The following is a 22,642-nucleotide window of genomic DNA, read 5'->3' as shown; positions in this document are numbered from 1 at the left end:
TTAAGATGCTGTCAAGGTTTGTCACTGCTTTCCTCCCAAGAAGCAGGCGTCTTTTAATTTCGGGGCTGCTGTCTCCATCTGCAGTGATCATGGAGCCCAGGAAAGTAAAATCTGTCACTGCCTCCATATCTTCCCCTTCTATTTCCCAGGAGGTGATGGGACCAGTGGCCATGATCTTAGTTTTTTTGATGTTGAGTTTCAGACCGTTTTTTGCACTCTCGTCTTTCACCCTCATTACAAGGTTCTTTAAGTCCTCCTCACTTTCCGCCATCAGAGTGGTATCATCTGCATATCGGAGGTTGTTGATATTTCTTCCTGCAATCTTAATTCCAGTTTGGGATTCCTCCAGTCCAGCCTTCCGCATGATGTATTCTGCATATAAGTTAAATAAGCAGGGTGACAATATACAGCCTTGTCGTACTCCTTTCCCAATTTTGAACCAATCCGTTGTTCCATATCCAGTTCTAACTGTTGCTTCCTGTCCCACATATAGGTTTCTCAGGAGATGGATAAGGTGGTCAGGCACGCCCATTTCTTTTATGACTTGCCATAGTTTGCTGTGGTCCACACAGTCAAAGGCTTTTGCATAGTCAATGAAGCAGAAGTAGATGTTTTTCTGGAACTCTCTGGCTTTCTCCATAATCCAGCGCATGTTGGCAATTTGGTCTCGAGTTCCTCTGCCCCTTCGGAATCCCGCTTGTACTTCTGGGAGTTCTCGGTCCACATACTGCTGAAGCCTACCTTGTATGATTTTGAGCATAACCTTGCTGGCGTGTGAGATGAGTGCAATTGTCCGGTAGTTGGAGCATTCTTTGGCACTGCCCTTCTTTGGTATTGGGATGTAGACTGATCTTTTCCAGTCCTCTGGCCACTGTTGAGTTTTCCAAACTTGTTGGCATATTGAATGTAGCACCTTAACAGCATCATCCTTTAGGATTTTAAATAGTTCGACTGGAATGCCATCACCTCCACTGGCCTTGTTGTTAGCCAGGCTTTCTAAGGCCCACTTGACCTCACTCTCCAGGATGTCTGGCTCGAGGTCAGCAACTATATTGTCTGGGTTGTCCGGGATATCCAAAACTTTCTGATATAATTCCTCTGTGTATTCTTGCCACCTCTTCTTGATGTCTTCTGCTTCTGTGAGGTCCCTTCCATTTTTGTCTTTTATCATGTCCATCTTTGCACAAAATTTTCCTCTAATATCTCCAATTTTCCTGAACAGATCTCTGGTTTTTCCTTTTCTGTTATTTTCCTCTATTTCTTTGCATTGTTCATTTAAGAAGGCCCTCTTCTCTCTCTCTGCTATTCTTTGGAAGTCTGCATTCAATTTTCTGTAACTTTCCCTATCTCCCCTGCATTTTGTTTCCCTTCTCTTTTCTGCTATTTGTAAGGCCTCGTTGGACAGCCACTTTGCTTTCTTGCATTTCCTTTTCTTTGGGATGGTTTTTGTTGCTGCCTCCTGGACAATGTTACGAGCCTCTATCCAAAGTTCTTCAGGCACTCTGTCCACCAAATCTAGTTCCTTAAATCTGTTCTTCACTTCTACTGTGCATTCGTAAGGGATTTGGTTTAGATTATACCTGAGTGGTCCAGTGGTTTTTCCTACTCTCTTCAGTTTAAGCTTGAATTTTGCTATGAGAAGCTGATGATCAGAGCCACAATCAGCTCCAGGTCTTGTTTTTGCTGACTGTATAGAGCTTCTCCATCTTTGGCTGCAGAGAATATAGTCAATCTGATTTCGATGTTGCCCATCTGGTGATTTCCATGTGTAGAGTCGCCTCTTGTGTTGTTGGAAAAGGGTGTTTGTGATGACCAGCTTGTTCTCTTGGCAAAACTCTATTAGCCTTTGCCCTGCTTCATTTTGAACTCCAAGGCCAAACTTCCCTGTTGTTCCTTTTATCTCTTGACTCCCTACCTTAGCATTCCAGTCCCCCAGAATGAGAAGAACATCCTTCTTCGGTGTCAGTTCTAGAAGGTGTTGTAAATCTTCATAAAATTGTTCAATTTCAGTCTCCTCAGCAATGGAGGTTGGTGCATAAACTTGGATTACTGTGATGTTGAAAGGTCTGCCTTGGATACGTATTGACATCATTCTATCATTTTTGAGATTATATCCCATTACGGCTTTTCCCACTCTTTTGTTGACTATGAGGGCTACTCCATTCCTTCTACGGGATTCTTGCCCACAACAGTAGACATGATAATCATCTGAGTTGAAATCACCCATTCCCATCCATTTTACTTCACTGATGCCCAGAATGTCGATGTTTATTCTTGCCATCTCCTGTTTGACCACCTCCAGCTTCCCAAGGTTCATAGATCTTACATTCCAGGTTCCTATGCAGTATTTTTCTTTCCAGCATCGGACTTTCCTTTCACTTCCAGGCATGTCCACAGCTGAGCATCCTTTCGGCTTTGGCCCATCCACTTCATCAGCTCTGGAGCTACTTGTACTTGTCCTCCGCTCTTCCTCAGTAGCATGTTGGACGCCTTTTGACCTGAGGGTCCCATCTTCCAGCGTCATATCTTTTAGCCTTTTGTTTCTGATCATGGGGCGTTCTTGGCAAAGATACTGGAGTGGAATTGCCAGTTCCTACCCCAGGTGGATTGCGTTTAGTCAGAACTCTCCACTATGATCTGTCCGTCTTGGGTGGCCCTGCACGGCATAGCCCATAGCTTCTCTGAGTTACTCAAGCCCCCTCACCACGACAAGGCAGCAATCCATGAAGGGGTAGATATACTAGTCATGAGATAGTTTAGCATGAGGGACAAAGTTCAAATGGAAACATCATTAAAAGATAATGACTGAAATCCTGTTGTATTGCAAATTGCCTCAAGTTAAGAAACCCCTTAGGCATTATTTGCTGTGTACTGACTCAGGTAATTCAGTGTGCATAAAATAATGTCTGTGGCGATTTCTTACCTTGAGGTGATTCATATCCAAAAGTTACACCTTTTGCATAGCAACATGACAGGGTTTCAGCCACTGAATAAAAAAAACTAAAAAGCATTTTGTTGCTTTTTAATGGTGCCCAGAAGTTGTCATCTTAAGTCACTTTGCCTAGTGATACAGGCGGTCCTAATGGTGACAGCTGTGCATGACCACAAGTTGAATTTGCAGCTGTGTATCTCCTGAGCTTTCAGTGTCAGATAATATTTCTCTCTTGCAGATATACAATGAAATAGAAATTTTTCCTTTAAGCATTTATCATGTGCATCTTACGAAGACAGAGGGTGTTACTGATTTTGGTAAGTCTGCATATTCTGAAATCTAGGTGTCACTTTTGCTTTATTTAGTCTATGTTTTCTTTTTATTTCTCTTGGTTTCCCTTTCATTCCCTTATGTTTTCTTCAGATTCTAAGCTTCCGGGCAAGATGCTTTCATTTTTTTACACCTCTAATATTGTGGAATGCATTGGCATTTTTGTACTGAACAGGTGCCTGAGTTATTGAGTGCAGTTCATGGAAAGCAGTGTGAATGGTGAAAACAGTCTAGTTCAACCTTGAACCTGATCTTAACTGGAAGAGGAGCCATTAAGAAAAGTGACGCTCATGTGTTAATTTTTTGTGATCAGGCTGCTGGATTGAAGACTGACAGGGAGAAAGTGCTGAACAATGTTAGAGTTGGACAGGGCAATAAGTTTATTTCTATGCTGTGCTTTTTGTTAACCGAGCAATTCCAATGAGTTGCATTATATTTGTAAAGTATTAAATACAAATCTTCTTCATCTGCTTATTAACTCAGAGTAAAATGATGCCCTGTACTCATTTTTTAAAAACAGTTATTTCTTTCAAATTCCATGGAAGTAATATGTATAGTGAGTAATTGTGGAACAGAAAGAAATAGCTAGTTGATGCAAGTAGGTGATGATGGGGGAAAAGGGTGATGTAGATCAGTGACAGAACATAGTAGAACAGGCTGTAGGATGAAATGCTTTAGAACAAAAATCCTTAACAGTTTGTAGTTGTGTAGGACTCCATCATCTGCAACAAACAACAATATTAAGGCATGTGTAGTCCAAAAGAAGTGCCAGATACTAACTTTGAAAGACCAAAAGAACACTTCCAAAGAAGCTAATAACAAAGGTGCCACTAGGAGTCAGTGTCAACCTACCATGCCATTCTCAGTAAATACCATTATGTCAGAGCTAACACTACTGTATAATCAACAGCTTAGTTAACCCTCATTCAACAACTAAACAATTTTACCACCAACATTAACAACAAAGTATTGATCTTCCAATCTGTAATTATTGACAAGAATAAATTAATTTTTAAACATGGCATTCCAAGTGCTGGGGTGGGACCAACAGAAACTGTAGCAGACAATGCAAGACTTGTTGTGCACCCTTCAAAATGATACCAACCTCCATGCTGTAATAGCCTTGGAAATCTATGCCATGCCAGTAATAAAAAAATATTCAGCATTTTCTTTTAAAATTTCAGGATTTGCAGTAACTGCGCAAGTTGATGAACATCAGCATCTCAACCGTATCTTAATAAGTGATGTCCTTCCTGATGGGATCGCTTACAGAGAAGGTTAGTATTGCCTCATCTCTGTTAAATGCTATATGAACCTCATTAGACTTCCCATACTTCTAGGATTTGTAGTCTCACTGCCCTTAAGGCTCTATAGAAGGTTCCTCCTGAGGAACTACAGTGTCAACAAAGCAGTGTGGCAGTTTTCATTTTGGTACATTAACAACAGGATGTAGAGGTTTGAGACAGGTATGGAGTCTCAGAGACAGGCCTGGCTCTGGGTGAGTGAAATACAGATATCTGAAGATGTCCATAGATATGGATTTGTGGCTAGAACTCCAAGAATTCTGCTTAGGAGTTTCTGGAGAATTTTGGGAAACCAAAAAATCTAAATGGCACATCCCTAGTTGTTGCTTATTTTGCAGTGTGTGATATGCGAAGACAAAAGAAGAAGAAAATTATATGTACAAGGAGAAATGTCTATGTTGAACATTGTTAGCAGTGATTTAGACTTCAGTCCCTGTACATACTCGCCTGGGAGAAAGTTGCCCTGAATTTAATGGCGCTACATTTCAAGCAGATATGTCTAGAGTTATTTTGTTAGATACTAAATTTATTTTACTGTGGCATTTTCACAATAAACTATATTATCAGCGCATTATTCCTCTTTGATATAAATAAAATCAGTGAAAAGAAAAAAAAATACTTTTTTAGTGCAACGTTACCAACTTTGACAAAATATTTATTGGAGTCATTTTTTTTTCATCCAATTACATTCTATAAACATTCAGGTAATAAGACAATGAAAGGGGTAAATATTTGGAGAATGCAGTATGGCTTGTTTACCAGAATTGACTGCTGGTGAGCCTACTGACAATCACTCTTGTTCCGTATTCTCTTTCTCATGCTCCCAGGGTTACGTGTTGGCAATGAAATCTTGATTATAAATGGAGAGTCTGTATCTGATCTTGACCTCAGACAGATGGAGTTATTATTCTCTGAGAAAAGTGTGAAGCTAACTTTGACTACAGATCTCAGCAGCCATAAGGGGACATTATGCACAGCTTGGTCGGATGGTGACATTTCCAGGGAAGCAAAAAATGTGTTGCCCCCTCCCAACCAGTCGCAACTCCTGGAGGAATTTCTGGATAACTTCAAAAAGAATACAGCAAAAGGTGAGAGGCTGGCAGTTTCTCTCAGGTTATATGTGGTCCCCCCCCCCTTAATCAGTATTTATTGTATGTTAAAAAAAAGCCAGAGATAATTATTTTTTTATTATCACCTGATTTTACTTTTTTTTTCTGGAAAAGAGTGCTAGAAGATAAACTGAAACAAACATTTTTTAAAAAAATTGTAAACACTAATGAAGCAGCATTCTTTTTAATACAAAAAGGGTATAGTGAATAAATTGTTGCTAGTTATTAGGCTAAGTTATGGGAAGATATTTTGAGATTCACCAAGGCCTCATGAGATTTCCAGCATCTGAAGACCTCTATAAACAGGTACTAACTTGATAACATACATTCTTCCTTTAACTTCCCTTCTAAAGAAGGCAATAGTATCACTTGCCTTCTATAGAATATTGATGTATGTCTCTTTAATGCAGTTTATTAGACTGATAAGCTGGGAAGGCAATACAATACTTAAAACTCTGGGGGTAAACTACTTGCAGTGCCCTTCATAAAGGCCCTTTGTACCTTACAGTGTATGTTAGTGGGAGGAAAACCCCAGGGTAAGAGGACAGTATAGTGTCCCAGTGGCATTCTTACCACTCAGACAACATGGATGTTTTCTCTGTGTAATAATTTGCTCTATAAAACAGCACCTGTGTAGTTCTGGCAGAAGTCACTCATGCAAGCAAAGCTGGTAAACTTTAAAAAAGGGGAGGAGAATATTTAATATTGAATTGTAGTCCTAACCATGTGGCTCGAGCATCACAATTTATGGACAGAATTGTACCAGCATCAGTCCTGCTACTGCAAGAGTATACTGTGAGCTGTGTTCCACTGAAACTAACATGACTCACTCCCAAGTAGGTGGGTTTAGAATTTAAGTACAGTGGGGCCCCGCTAGACGATTGCCCTGCAAAACGGATAATCCACAGGACGATGATGTTTTGCAATCGCTATAGCAATTTGCAAAACTGTTTTTCCTGTGGGGGATTTCGCTGGATGATGATTTGGTCCATGCTTCGCAGACTGTTTTTCGCAAGACAATGATTTTTACAGCTGATCGGTGCTTCCGTTTTTTGCAAGACAGCGATTTTACAGCTGATCGGTACTTTGCAAAATGGCTTCCCTATGAACGATTTTTTGTTGGACGACAACAATTTTTCCCAACTGGAACGCATTAAACAGATTTCAATGCATTCCAATGGGGAAACGCTTTTCGCAAGATGATGTTTTCACAAGATAGCGATTTCAATGGAATGAATTAACATCGTCTTGTGGGGCACCACTGTAATTTGCATTGTTTTCAAATTTTGTATGTACTTGTGTGTGTGTGTGTGTGTGTGTGTGTGTGTGTGTGTGTGTGTGTGTGTGTGTGTGTGTGTGTGTGTGTGTGTGTGTGTGTGTGTGTAAAACACTTCCTGCATTCTAAGGGACTGAATAGCCACCATTCACAGGTGGATGTTTTGCTAAATTTTTTCTGCTCAAAATTGCTCTCAAAGCTCCTTTTCTATTCACTGGCAAAATGAATAGATGTGCTTGTCTATGTATAATTTCCCTTATTTTGAGATGTGATGGTGATTTTTTTGATTAGTAAAAATAGACCATGGGTAAAAAGTTGAACATCTTTCCCTCCATCACTCTTTTAATCAAATAAACTACTTTTTTGCTTTCTTTAAAAACAAAAAAATTTCAGGATTATGCACATTTGTCATTGGGCATCTGGTTTAAACCTAGGTAATTGTAAGTACTGTTTGTCATTCCTGGAGAAGTGATTCATATGGTTGATAAAGGAAGCAAGGGTTTTTAGGGTATAAATTAAATAACTGTCTGAGATCATTTTTCTTCACCAGCTTGAAAATATTTGCTAAAAGTCTACTCATTTTTCATTACAATGGCAGAGTAAATGCTGACAGAAAGAAAGCTAACACAACCTTAGATGGTATCAACAGAAAGAGCCTTGTGTATCCCAATCAGGAGGCGTAATAGTTTCACTCCCTTCTTTGCTGTCAGGTGGCATCTGGAGTACTTCTTATGTGGAGTTCTGGACACCACATTTCAAGGATGATACTGACAAAGAGCAAACCCAGAAGAAGATGGCCACAGTAGGGAAGGGTGTGAAAACCAAATCTTGTGAACCATCACTTAAAGAGCTTGTTACGTTTAGGCAGGAGAGAGTTAAAGGTTTGAACAGATGTTTTTCAGAAGATGGAGGATTTTTTTTGTTTTTCATGTAAAGAACTAATGAGCAGAAAGGCTAAAACTAGTTGTTAGAAACTTGTGGAAGGACTAGAACTAAGAGATGGAAATGGGACACAAGCTTTCAGCTAAACGTTTTTGGAAAACTTCCTAAGTGTACCAGAGTAGAACAGATTGCCTTGAAGCATGGCAAGCTCTCTTTTGCCCAAGATCTTTAAGCAGAGGCTGTAAAGTCAACTTGTTATTGATACTATGTAGTGTTAAGAGTAGCCAGGTTAGTCGGTGCTAGCATATCAGTCCAAAAACAAACTAAAAAAATAAAGAAGACAAATATGTTGTGGCAGATTAATGTAAGCTTTTGTGGACAAGTCTGAGGAAGTGGACTTGTCCACAAAATTTCACATTAAAATACTGTATAACACTTAGTCTTTAAGGTACCACGATCTTTTCCTTCCATTCTTCCTTCCTTTTCTTTCTGTTCTTATTTTTCTTTTGGTTTTGGCCTATTATGTTATGGATATTGTAGTTGAATGACTTCTGTGTTGGCTGGGGAGTTGGACAAAAGGATCTCCAATGTATCTTTCAACTGTAAAATGCAATGGTTCCTTCTATGCCAGTGAAAATGAAAAGTCACTAAGGATAATTTGGTAGTGTTGATTTGATTATAAAGCAGCTTTATTAGATCATCTTTAAATAAAAAATGGATTGCAAGATTTGCAATATAGGTAGTATTCTTCTCACGGGGTTTTCTTCATTTTAGAATACTGTTAAATTGTTGGCATACAGAAACTCATGTCATAAAACAAAAACTATGAAGCTAATTAATTATCATTCATTTTATTAGGATACCCACTTAATTTATTGGCTTGGTATTATAGGCCAGCATTACCTGGCATATTCATCAGATCAATATATGTGCTCACTTACCAAATTCACTACTCCTTGGGGTGCATTTTGAAACTTGAATTAGTATAGTCTCTTATACTAAGAACCTGCTGGAAATTTATGGTACTCCAAGGCAGTAACATACAAAATATTTTTGGATTTGGCTGCCTAATTAAGCTAGCAAACATTGTGGATTTATTTATTTTGCTGCTAGGTTTTCTTGTATTTTATCATTTGTTTGGAGTATTTTATTATTATATTATATATTATTATATGCATTGTTTTTGTGTTGTGTGCCATTCTGGATCTCTTTGAAAGAAGAGGAATTATTCTGAACTAAATCTTGTAAGAAAGTCTGTCACAATTATCAGATTACAGTGGTATTTTTTTCTCACACGTGTCTTGCTAATAGAAACAAAACAAGCAGCATAGGTTTAACTGAATGAATTATTTTAATATGATTATCCCTTTTGTCCTGGCGTTCTCTGTCATTTTGTTTCTCAATAGCATATGCATTGGTTTCCAAAAATAGCAATTACTTCTGGAACTTTTGAAAATCTTCACAATTACTGATTTAGATCTTTTTAACCCCTGTCCTTTTCTGTCATACATACTGTGAAGTTAAAGTCCCATCTAGAGTCCATAGTTGTATTTCCAAGAATGGCTAGCCAAATCCTTCCCTTAAGCTCAAAAGCAAGTAGGTAATGGGGGTGGGTAGGGAAGCAGCTTCCTTTCCTGGTAAAATTTTGAGAATGTGTATGTTGCTTCTACTCTTTTTGAAAAGACAATATCCTGGTCTCTTTTTTCCAAACTTTTCTATAACCATTTAGTTTATTTCTAATTTATTATAAGAATAACTGATATAAAAGAAATTTAGCCAAAATCCTGCTTGTCATCAAGACAGCTTGCCAAAGATCCTCAACCCTCTGTGATAAATCTTGCCTCCAGCATGAGTGGCCCTTTTTTCAATACAATTTTGCAAAAAAAAAAAAAATCTGTACAGTGGGGGTTCGACTTACAGACTTAATCCGTATTGGAAGGCAGTTCTCAGGTCGAAAAGTTCTTAAGTCGAATCTGCATTTCCCATAGGAATGCATTGAAAACCATTTAATCCGTATCTGCTCTTTTCGTCCATAGAAACTAATGGGAAGCTGCTATTCCGCCTTCTGCCACTAGAGGGGATAATTTTTTCTTTTTTCCTTTTAACCTAAGATGACTTAGCTTTTTAAAAAAGGAAAAAAAAGAGTTCGTAACTCGAATCTAAGTTCGTAAGTCGAGTCCATATATTCCTATGAGAGCGGTTCGTAAGTCGAAACATTCGTATGTCGAGCCGTTCGTAAGTCGAGACCCCACTGTAGTATCTTTTCTCTTTATGAATCCATATACTCAGAAACAGACACACTTACACACAGCAAGCACAAAAGGATGAGCTGCTTGCTTGCAGGGATGCAAACAACCCATCCATTGCTTTTGCTTTTCAGTAAGCCATGGAAGAAGGCAGCAGCTTTTGTAATTTCCAGGTTTTGTGCATTGAAAGGATTGGTGAAAAATTATTCTCATGTACATTCTCCCTCTGAGATTAACCCCCCCCACACACACACACACCAATTAAGGGAAGGAGAAGAATCCTCCCTATACATTTTTAATGCTAAAGAATGAACAATGACATAGTTTACATTGTTAGGATTTACAAGATCTGATGGTGGTGCTCTATAGTACCAAAGATATAAAAGCTGACTACTGGAAACAGCTTTAGATGTGTAGGAAAAGAGAAAAATAGTAATTGTAGGCATACTGAAAATAGTAGAGCTACAGAAATAAATAACTGTATTAGAGGGACAAGTGGTAAAAGACTACTGTACCTTGAAAAATGATAGAGTAACACAGAAACAAGAAGCTCTTATCTGGAAAGATGAGTTCTCTGTTTTTGCCTTGTCTAACTGGGGTTGCTGGTCAGATGTCAAAGAAGTTATGTCAGTGGACAATACTAAGCTGCTATATGAAATCAAGTCATTGGTCTACCTAACCCACCAATTCTGACCGTCAATACCTCTCCAGGCTTTTAGGCAGTGACGACAGGCAGGTTAAATAAAAAACAGCTTCCTCCAAGCATCCCATCAGATAATTTTGTAGTACATCAACAACCTCTCAGGTAACAGGAGGAGGTTTAGAATGCTGGCACTGACAATTTAAGATCCAGGTAGCTTTTCTCGTGCAGTGAGTGGCCATAAATCCCAACTTACAGATGGAAACAGGACAGGACAGCTAGTTGTTCTGTCAGCGGTGATGGAGGATTTTATCCATGCATCAAGCATAGACGTGTGAAAAGGTATCTACCTGTGACCTAAAATCTTTTTCACTTCAGTATTAGGTAATGTCCTTTAATTATAGCAAACAGAGCAGTGAGAGAAAAGAGGGAGAAAAGGATATGAGCGTTTGGTTGAGCTGGAAACTAGTGTTCCTTCCACAGGTTGCAAACTATGACTAAAGCTTGAGCTTTTTAGTTTCACAGCTATCCATGTCTGTGCCACCATCTGCCAATTCAGTCATTTCATTTTTGTTATGAATCATTCTTTGCCTACATAAGAAGGCTGTTAAAGTAAACCACCTACATAGCTGCTCAATAAGAAAAGATATAAAATCATCTTGAGGACCACTTATTGTGGAAGAATTTGGTGGGTTTTTTTGTTAATTGCTTCATATCTTTGAGTAAAAGTCTAACCACTGCTACAAAATTAAGCTTTTTGCCTTTTTTTTTTTTTTGCCAGATCTTCTGGAAGGAGGATGATATTTATGTAACTCTGTGCAGCCAGTAGAGACCCTCTAACTTAAATCCAATCCTAATTAACGAAGATTGGTCACTGAGCTGCCACTAAGTCCCCTAAAGTTGTGCTAAATACAAACACCTCTTGGCTTTCAGATGTTGGAGATTATTTAGAGCCACCCTTTTCTTAGCTTGACTTTGTGCCAGAATTATGGCTGTGTCCCTGGGCTGGAGGTGGTTGGGCTTGCTGTACCTCTGCTCCTCCTCTCTCTGCCCTTTCTCCTGTTGGAGTTTTAGTTACAACCTTGCATGCTGTCCCTTTGACTTTCCTGCTGGCTAATCTTAACCAGTAGAGTGGCTGTGCTGAAAGATCATCAAGCTCAAGCAGGTTCTGTTGGTTTAAGGGCATTGCCCCTTTACCCTGAAATAATGACGCAAGATAAGTATTATGGGATAAACATGGGCCACACTTTATGAAATAATCATTCTTTCCCTCTGTAAAAAGAGGGTCCTGCCGTAGTGCGGAATTCAGTTTTAAACACAGAGGTCTCAACGGACCCCTTGCAAAACAAATGGGTGAGTCCCTAGCCTCAAGTTCTCACGGTCATGAAGACAACAAGAACCCGGCCAGCTCAAATTTGATCACCCCCGGACCTCAAGCCATCTCCTGCTTGTTGGCTGTTGGTCCGGGTGTGGCCCCAGCGCATCTTCCCCCCCCCAAAAAAAACACTGTAACCACACAATCCGCAGCGCTGGGAGGTACAGAACAAATAAAGAAATGCGTTGGGGACCGCTGGGCTAAGATGTCTCTCTCTCTCTCTCTCTCTCTCTCTATCTATCTATCTATCTATCTATCTATCTATCTATCTATTTGAGAGATCACTTAATTGCTTTTCCCATATTTTAACTGTGCAATGGAAAGTATGCTTTTCAAGCATCTCTCCTGTCACATTTATTGTTGTTTCTGCTCTTCAGTACATGCTATTGTGGTTTAAAAAAAATCTTTTTTGTTAGTTAAGGTTCCTTCTCTGCACATTCAGAAAATAGTGTTCTAACATGCTTGAGTTATATGTATTTGAACCTAACTTTGTCATCACACCGGTTTTGATCCTTAGGATTAAAAATTGCTGTAGAAGCTTTTGGCTTTGGAATACAAACTCAGAAGCAGTAGATGCTATGGAACATTTTACATCCTAACGGTCTCTAAATATATTTTTTTCTGCTGGGATTCATAAGTTGTATTGCCGAGTGACAGAAGGTCCCTGTCAGAGAACCAGCAATAATACTGAGGAACACAAGGAGAACTCTCATCTGTGCATTCAGATACTTCATATGGACATTTAAAAACTAATTAAGGCTTGTATCGCACAGTGAGCAGGAGCTCCTGGCTGCAGTGCCAGGATTTTGAAGTTTGAATCCTCCCTGTGCCTCCCTGGAGAAGGACCAGCTGAGATTCCCCTGGAGCAAGGGTGGCGGGCAGGGTTACATGCCCTGCCATGTTGTTGCCTTGGGCAAGCTGCATGGATCCAGAGGGCCACCTGAAGCAGGGGTTGGTGAACCACTTCAAAGTACTTCTGAGTTCTTTATATGTAGAAAATCTAGGGAAGGTTGCCATATATTGGGATCAACTTGATGACATACTACTACTACTACTACTACTACTACTACTACTACTACTACTACTACTACTACTACTTTATTATTATTATTATTATTATTATTATTATTATTATTATTATTATTATTATTATTATTATTATTATTATTACTACTACTACTACTACTACTACTACTACTACTACTACTACTACTACTACTACTACTACTACTACTACTACTACTACTACTACTACAAAGTCGTTCCATACCTTGGGTAACCTAGGTGTTCTTGGACTGTAGTTTCTAGAAGCCTTCACCGCCAACTGTGCTAGCCAGAGTTTCAGGGAGTTGCAGTTCAAGAATACCTGTGGGTTACCCAAGGTTGGGAACCACTGATTTGACTATTTTTCACCCAGTAATGAAGGCATAATTACATACATTATTTAACTGTAGAAACGTAGTGTGTAAAATAAGTCATTGGAGCATTGCCTTTTCCCAGAGCACTGCCTTTCTTTAGGGATTAACCTGCTTTGCCTGTCCTGCCCTATTATGCCATGGTACCCTCTCATTTTCTCTGAGAGCCTTCTCTTCTGTGGCATGCTGTGCAGCTGATGCTATGTTGAACAACTTTCCCACAAAAATAATGCTGTGGCTAATGTGCACTGTGACCTGGATGGCATCTTCACCCAGAGCAGCACTCTGTCAGTTTGTCTTCCTGAGCTTGACTTGGACAATGTTTTCCCCTGACAGGAGACTGGCAGCAGCACTACTTGAATCCTGACACCATCTTGATGCCAAAAGCATCCCTCCTATCCATCTCCATAATTGACTTGGAAAATTGTCACGTATGCATTAATTAAAGAGAGAAAAGGAAGAAGAAAGAAACAGGGGACTGCTATGGCTGCAAAGAGGAAGTGGATAATTGTAGGGTACTCAAGAGGGAACAGAAAATTATTGATTTGAAGAGCTGGTTTTTGCCATGCTTATAAGCCAAGAGAATCAGAAGCTGGTTCGCATTGCATTAGTTGCAGATGCCTTTGGTTTTAGAACTAAAGTAGACTTAACTTCTGAGTAAATAGTACTTAGAATCTTGCCCGTGCGGGCAAGCGTTGTGGGATTGTTATTCAGAGCATAGCCGCATTTTAAATTGTTTAAACCTGAATGTAGTAGAGAAATGACTCAGAACCATTAAAAGACCTGGCTGTCAAAACAGCTTGTTTTCTTCTGAATCATTTCCTTTTCAATTCCTTTCATATTCTGGCTGCGTTCCCCCCCCCCAAACATCTTCCATTATTATTCAACAAATGAACTTTTAAAGTGGATTTTCAAATTAAACTTGATTTGTTTATTTGGTAGCCAATATAAGCTTTAAATTCCTAAATCCAGTGCAGCAGCAGAGGGTGTTTTTACAGAGGTGGATGCACCAAATTTTGCTAGGCCATCTGCTTTTATTTTTAGGTCTCCAATCTCCACCCCTCCCTTGTGTTACTGTCAGAAAAGTAGAAGATACTGTGTACCTCCTTGTTCTGGCTTAAAACAGAGGGAGTCTTCATCTCCTACGGTACTCTTGACATTTGATACCTGATGTTTTGCTGATGAGCCCTTGTTCAAATGGGTGAGTTTTCAAAATAGAATGAATGGTGAGAAGACATCCTATTAGGCAGGTACTTGAAAGCAAGTCCCTCCATTCCTCCATATCCCTCACTGTAATTTCCCCTTTATTTACAGAGGGAAGAATGAGTTGGCAAGATCACTGCTGATTAGCATGTAATTAAAACTTCATTAATTAAACAGGCAAAGGCAACATGTGAAGTTTGCATCTGCTTACTGCTCTAAAAAGGTTGCCTTCCTCTGTGAAAGACAGATGTACTTATTTTGCTTTATTCTTGGGTTGTCTTCCCCATCTCCATTATGTTGACACCAGCATTCTTTAAAGAGGCCTTTGTGTCCTTTAATTTGGAATATGTCCAGATCGTGTTTATAAAGACCATTCTCTTTTCTTGAAAAAGAGCAAAGACTTGCATTTTCTCAGTTCTGAGGAATTTATGGGCCAGAAATTTGCCTTGTTGATACAGTGGTACCTTGGCTTACGAACTTAATCCGTTTTGGAATGACGTTTGTACGTCGAAAAGTTTGTAAGTCGAAGTACCATTTCCCATTGAAATGCATGGGGATGGAATTAATCTGTTCCAGCATTTCAGAAGGCAAAAAGACAAGGGGAAAGGGCTGGAAATTTCCTGCCCTTTCTCCCTCCCTTTTTGGCTTCGGAGCTCTCAAATGGCTTCCTCCGATGTCGGGAGGAAAACCCTTTGAGACCTCCGAAGGTGCCGATCGCGGTGGTAGGGACCCCAAGGGAGGTCTCCCAGGGCTTGCCTGCCACCATGGGAGACCTCCTTGGGGGTCCCTGCCACCACAATCGGCACCTTCGGAGCTCTCAAAGGGCTTCCTCCAATGTTGGGTGGAAAGCCCTTTGAGAGCTCCAAAGGCAAAAAGGCAGAGAGAAAAGGCTGTTCATAAGTTGAGCTCCATTTGCAAGTCGATGCCAATTTTTGCCAACAGAAGCGTTCGTAATTTGAAAAGTTCGTATCTAGGGATGTTGGTAAGTCGAGGGTTGACTGTATTCTGCCTGGACATGATTAGTTATGCTTTAACTGAGGGCTTGTCTACAGTTGCTTTTTTGGAGAAGACTGGTGTGAGACAAGTAGGGTTGCTTGGGACTGGGTGGAGGCACAATGCAACCCTATTTGGTATGGCTCCTTCTGATATAATGAGGTGGCTTAATAAACAAATTGGCACTTCCTAAGTTCCTCGACAGAGGGGCAGGGGAAGTGAACTTAAAAAAAAGAGACTCCAGTTGACTATCACTGAGGTTCTACTTCACTAAAAAAAACTTTTTTCTTTGTTTTTCTGAATGTCCAGTTGAGAAAACGTGGGTGTTTTCTTGACTTGTCCTTTAAGCGAAACCAAATGAAATATTGTTTTCCTTTTTTAAAAATGTGCTACAGTACCTCAGCAAAGGTTTATTAGTTTTTGGGTGGCTTTAAAATTTTTAAAAGTGTCCAATTTTCTAGTGTCCTGAAGTGGCTCTTTTATTAAGCCACTTCTCAATATTGAGAATTCACACTGGAAGGAGCCCTGACATCCAGGAAGGCTCCCTTTGGTCATAGAATCATAGAATTGAATAATGAAGTTGGAAGGGGCCTGTAAGACTATCGAGTCCAACCTCCTTCTCAATGCAGGAATCCAGATCAAAGGATATCTGCCAGGTGGTTGTCTAAATTTCTCTTAAATGTCTCCAGTGTTGGAGCACTCATCTCTCAAGGCAATTGATTCTATTGCTGTATTGCTCTAACAAGAGTTTTTTTTCCCTGATATTCAACAAAAATCTGGCTTCCTGTAACGTGAGCCCACTGATGCGTGTCCTGCACTCTGGGATGATCAAGAAGAGATCAAGTATTTGAAAAAAGTGTTGTCATATCACTCCTCGGTCTTCTTTTCTCAATACTGTACATACCCAGTTCTTTCTGTCTTTCCTCAGAGGGCTTGGTTACCAGCCCTCCAATCATGTTTCGTCTGAACTTGTTCCATTTTGTCAGCATCCTTCTTGAAGTGCAGTGTCCAGAACTGGGCAGAATACACTAGATGAGTCCTAACCAATGCTGAATAGAGGGGAATGAATACTTTATGAGATTTGGAGACTGTACTTCTGTTAATGCAGCCTAAAATAGCATTTGCCTTTTTTGTAGCCACCTCACACTGTTGGCTCATATTAAGCTTGTAATCTACGACGATTCCAAGATCCTTCTCATTTGTAGTATTGCTGAGCCAGGTATCCCCCATCTTGTGACTGTTTATTTGGTTTCTTTTTTCTAGGTATAGTACTTTGCACTTATCCCTGTTGAATTTCATTCTATTGTTTTCAGCCCAGTGCTCCAGCCTAAGAAGATCATTTTAAATTTTATTTCTGTCTCCCAGGGCATTAGTTATTCCACCCAATTTTATGTCACCCACTAATCTGATTAGCATTCCCTGCACCCCCTGATCCAGGTCATTAATAAAAATGTTGAAGAGTATATCACATGCTGGAAAGGGATCAAACTGGAGTGACCCTACCTAGACTAAAAAAGTAGAAGCCCTAACAGGGGTTCAGTAGGGTGCAGACAGGACTGTTTTGGGGATCGTTTGGTTCACTCCACCAATGACATCATGTGATCACCAGAAAAAAGAGCAATCAAATCATGCTTGCAGTAGATGAAACAGTTGGACAGACACCCATCTGATCAAGCCCTGAATAACTAACAGTGAGGAGATGGTTTGCAAATTGTGTGTCGTCTTTGTATTGTGGTGGTTACATTATTATTATTATTATTGAATACTATTGAGTCATGCATGGCCTGCCAGTATAGTACAATGCAGTATAAGTCAGGTAATTAAGAGACAATCGTATCAAAACATTGGTATATATGGTGTAGGTGATCACGGAGCAAAAGGAAAACTAATGATAGGGGTGATCACAGAACAATAGGAAGACAATTGCTTTAGAGAGGTTGCAAAGAAGTCGACCACAGATGTCCAAGCCAGCGGAGCTTAAAAGCCATGTCTTGAGAACTCTTTTTATTAACTTAGCAAGGGTTACATCGTATGTTGTGAGAATTCAGATAGGATACTGGTTACCTAGTCACCACTAGGATTGGGCAGAGAAAGTCTTTGAACCTATGCCCTAACTCTAAGGGAAAAGGCAGAATGAGAGGTCATCCCGCCTGTCAGGAGCCGCTGCTCTCTGCCAGGAGAGTTTGCTCATCACTGAAAATAGATAACAGCTAATGGCCTTGGGCAGGAGCTTCCCACAATATGGAACTGAAATTTTGTTAAGACTAAGCTCCTTTAAAGGTAAAGGTAAAGGTTCCCCTTGACAGTTTTTTGTCCAGTCGTGTTCGACTCTTGGGGGCGGTGCTCATCCCCGTTTCCAGGCCATAGAGCCTGCGTTTGTCCGACCACATGGCCAGTGGATTTGATCTTACGACTGCTTGGTCTTCTGACCTTGCAGCACAGGTTTCTGCGGTTTAGCCCACAGCGCCACCACATCCCTACAGCACCACCACGTCCCTGCTCCTGAAAAGCTCCTGAGAAGCTGCTCCTAATGAAACACTTTGGGATAGGAAAATATTCATATGTTACACTGGACTGGAATCAGGAGTACATTTAGCTAAACCTAGGTGCATTATCTTATGTGAACTTTCTACTAGAGCAGGGATATAGACATTGGGCACAATCTGTAATCTTTTTATTGGTACACTTTTGACAAAGAGGAAGCTGAAATTAGGCACAGAGGATGTATTAACTATGTTTTGTTTAATCTTCTTGCATTTATTATTAAACTTTTTTATTAATATAACAAAATATAACAAAAACATAAGCAACAAATAAAATATATATTCTCATCAATATATTTCATCTTAATTTATATCATGTGCCCCGGCTCTTTCAAAAAATATAATGATCCTTGTGTTCAGGTATAATCTTTGTTTTGTAAATACATATTCTATATAAGGTTTCCAAATACCCCAAAACTATTTTCCTTCAATAATCCTTTTTTAACTTTCAATTCACAAGTTAATGTATTGTTAATAGCTAGATTTCACATCTCATTATACCATTTTTCCAACACCAATTGATTGTTATTTTTCCAATTCCTTGAAAATATAAGTTTAGCTGCTGTTAACATAATAACAATTCGTTACATTTTCCTGTTATCTAATTGACAGTTTCCAAATATATTTAACAGTGCTAACATTGGACATCTTTGTTAATCTATCCCTAGAATTTCTTTAATCTAATTAAATATAATTCTAATCATTATGCCTTCTGGGAAACTTCTGAGTGGACCCAGATTTGTTAAGGCCACTGTGTTCCTTCAGAAGAAGAGAAGTCATCAGATGCTCCTCCAGTGATGACTGGGAAAGTTGGCTAGTAACAGCCCATCAAGTTCCTGATGCTTACCTTTCTTATCTTTGTTAAAAAAAATGGCAAGAGCCTCGTGGCGCAGTGGTTAAACTGCTGTACTGCAGCCAAAGCTGTGCTCATGACCTGGGGCTCAGTCCCAGGTAGCCGGCTCAAGGTTGACTCAGCCTTCTATCCTTCTGAGGTCAGTAAAATGAGTACTCAGCTCATGGGGAGGGGGAATGTGTAGCCTGCATAACTAACTTGTACACCGCCCAGAGAGTGCTTGAAGCACTATGGGGCGGTATATAAGCAGCACACTTTGCTTTGCTTTGCTTTGCTTTATCCCCTCAGGGCAAGATGGCTATTTCTTTTAGAAGTAAAATGGCTTTGCTTTGGCTTACTGTAGCCCAGCGAAGCTTATGGTTGTTTTTGCAGTGACAGCAGCAGCAGTGGCACAATCGCAGCACACCCACCCAACCACCTCAGTTTGAGTTGGCTACCCATAACTACTTTTAACATGATTCATGGAATGAACTCAATTCCCAAGGTCCTGAAATAATGCAGAAAAAAAACTTCTTTTAAAAGTGTGCTGCTGACCAGCCCCTTCTACCTTCTAAAAGCCTGTTAACTTTGTAAGTAAAGGATGATGATATTTTCAACTTGCTCCAGTGTGACTGTTGCTTTTGTTAACACAATATACACAGACCAAAGTGCATGCACTTCCGCTCTCACACAGGGTTGGTGCTGGATTAGTTGCCAGACTCCAGTCTTGTTCTCATAGCACAAAAGCTTGATAATATGATGAATATATCATGATGATTTAGAGGTCAAAATAAAAATTGAATTGAGTTTATTTATTTATTTATTTATTTATTTATTGGATTTATATACCGCCCCATAGCGCTACAAGCACTCTCCGGGCGGTTTACAATTTTAATTATAAAGGCTACACATTGCCCCCCCAGCAAGCTGGGTACTCATTTTACCGACCTCGGAAGGATGGAAGGCTGAGTCAACCTTGAGCCGGCTACCTGGGATTTGAACCCCAGGTCGTGAGCACAGTTTTAGCTGCAGTACAGCATTTTAACCACTGCGCCATCCAAAGCAATTATTTTAAATTATTTTAAAAGTTTATTTCTAGGAGCAGTGGAAACTTTAAAAGAAGTTTTTTAGTCTTTTTGATGAGAACATATTTGAGAGTGACAAATGGCTAGCAGGATGGTTTGAGGATGTGAAGTGTTTCTCGTTCTTCACTCTTGCGCACATGTATAGAAAGAAGCATATGCAGGCTATGTCATGGGGCACACCCAGTCGGAGAGGTGTGACAACAGATGGAACACATCAGGCTAATGCCCTGGCATAATGTGATAGTGTACTATGGCACATAGGGAGATTTGGAGATCTAGACCCAATATTACTCAGCAAGTGCACAAGTGGTGAAAAAGCATCTTAAATAAAACTATGTGATTTCTTTATATACAGTACCCACATAGCTCTTGCTTAGTTGTCTCCATCCCAACATGCTCTTTTTTGTCTTGCCCTTTATCACACTAAGTCTTGCCCAATTTTGCTCAATTTTATAAGCCCCATTTGTTTTCATCAGATGCATATGTAAGCCATGTAGGGCTGGAAGTATTTGAGTGCCTTCAGCAGGAAATTTAGGTCTTCCCTTCTTTTTCTTTCTTTCTTGGTGGCAACAGCCATCTGTTGCCCTCATCATGCTATACAGCAATATTGGCAAAATATAGTTCTGTCTTGTGGGCATCTCTCTTCATAGTTATATATAGTTTTTTCCCCAAAATGCTGTTCTGTTAAAAGGTTATCAACCCCATCTTTCTCCTCCTCCACATCCACACTTTGACCCACTAAACAATTTAAGAACATGTAGAACACTGTGTTCATCTAAAAGAATAATTTGATACCTGCCATTTCTTTTTATTGGCTGTTTCTCATAGACAGCACAAGCTGTGCTGCACTGTAGACAGATGATGCTACTTTAGGAGTTAAGCAAGGAGAATTTTAGTCCAGCCAATCAAATATTTGTGTTAGTACATAGAGTCTGTTTTAGCAGAACTGCCTTTTTAAAAAAGGCAGCAAATCTTCAATGCCATATGTGAGCCTTTCCTCCCCCATACAACTGGAGATCATCTATGAATGGAGAAAGCACATTTTGATTATCTAACTGTGTGATGCTTTGTTTTCCATTTGCATACAGATTTCAGCAATGTGCCTGACGTTGCTGCAAGTCTAAGGAGAAGTAGCATGGATGGCACTCTGGATCAGGTTCCAAAGAAGGAGAAACTTGAATCACCTTTCAGGGTAAGGGTGCTTTGAAAAAAAATTTAAGTAGATGAATTAATCTATAGACATGTACAGAAGACTTGTTGGCAGCTTTTGTTGGTGGAATGATGTAGCAAAAAACAAAACAAAACCCCAAACCATGTTAATTGTATCTGTCTAATCTTAATCTTGTATCCTTCTTGAGTCATTACGTCCATTGTTATGATAACCGCTGTAATATAGGAGAAAACTTGCTTAAAGGAGACCAAGTGCATCATACCATACTGTGATAAATGTAAATGACATCTGTCCATAATTATTGTGCTTGGTGATAAATCAGGAGCTGCTAAATGCTACTATGTGTTCTGGTTGATAACAGGCTGCACTTAAATCTGGGAAGCCCGGATTCAAATTTTCTGTTGCCAAACGTTAAATACTTGAACAATCATGGGGTTGTTGTCAGAAAGAACATGACTTGTAAAGTGCTTGGTGTACATGAAAGTGTGCCAGTAGCTATTCTTTATTACTTTTGTGCTTAGCATATGTACTTTGAGTAGTTCGTGAAAATGTGATTTGTGATTTTAGGATTCAGAGGATCATAGTTATTTAGACATTCTGACAGATAATTTTTTTCACACTACAAAGGTGGTACAGTCAGTGGTTTGAGCCTGCGTTTATACTTGTGTGTGTGTGTGTGTGTGTGTGTGTGTGTGTGTGTGTGTGTGAGAGAGAGAGAGAGAGAGAGAGAGAGAGCATTAATTGTTAGTAGAAGGAGAATGAGTTGTTGATTCCAATGCACCTGGGATTTCTGTCTTCTTTCTCACCCTCACCCTGTCTCTGTCTCTCCTATTCTTTGGTCTGGCTGATTAGAAATGAAGTTGAATAGCTTCACTCCACAACTGGCTAAGGAAGTCACTTAAAAATGCTTAAAGAGATTGGTCTGCAGTGCAGTGCAATACAGTGGAGGCTGATGAGAATGAGATTCAAGGCAAGGCTGTTTTAAGGGTGTTGGGCATTTTTGCAGCTGGAACAGGAGTTCTGAATGGTTTGTAGTTTCTTCAGTGCAATGCTTTTTTTGATCATGGGATTTTAGGTAAAGACAGATCTAACTGAAGTTTCATCTAGTTTATTGTACATTGGTAATGAACTGTTTTTGTCCTCTCCTTCTCCACCTTTGGTACTGAATCCATATTTCCAGGGCAAGAGCATTTCTGTTTTGCTTGCTTTGACTTGGAAACATAAATATCCAGATAGAAACCGTGCTCCCCTTTGAACCTAAGTAGAGCTAAGCACCCGCTGCTGTCTGCAGTGCATTTCCATTCCA

At 39.7% G+C, this 22,642-nt stretch overlaps 1 protein-coding gene across 2 annotated transcripts in view; it reads left to right on the top strand.

The window, feature by feature from the left end:
* TIAM2 (TIAM Rac1 associated GEF 2) overlaps window positions 1–22,642 on the top strand; it is a 106,036-nt gene that overhangs the window by 40,566 nt on the left and 42,828 nt on the right. For both annotated transcript variants that reach the window (XM_078383226.1, XM_020801235.3), the window contains exons 10-13: window positions 3,171–3,249; window positions 4,447–4,539; window positions 5,394–5,654; window positions 21,254–21,357. In XM_078383226.1, the coding sequence (XP_078239352.1) occupies window positions 3,171–3,249; window positions 4,447–4,539; window positions 5,394–5,654; window positions 21,254–21,357 (537 nt within the window). The remainder of the gene's footprint in view (window positions 1–3,170; window positions 3,250–4,446; window positions 4,540–5,393; window positions 5,655–21,253; window positions 21,358–22,642) is intronic.

The sequence above is a fragment of the Pogona vitticeps genome, chromosome 1, assembly GCF_051106095.1.
Source record: "Pogona vitticeps strain Pit_001003342236 chromosome 1, PviZW2.1, whole genome shotgun sequence".
NCBI classification, from domain to species: domain Eukaryota; kingdom Metazoa; phylum Chordata; class Lepidosauria; order Squamata; family Agamidae; genus Pogona; species Pogona vitticeps.
The sequence above is the reverse complement of the archived record's forward strand: the minus strand, read 5'-3'. Positions and strand labels throughout refer to the sequence as shown.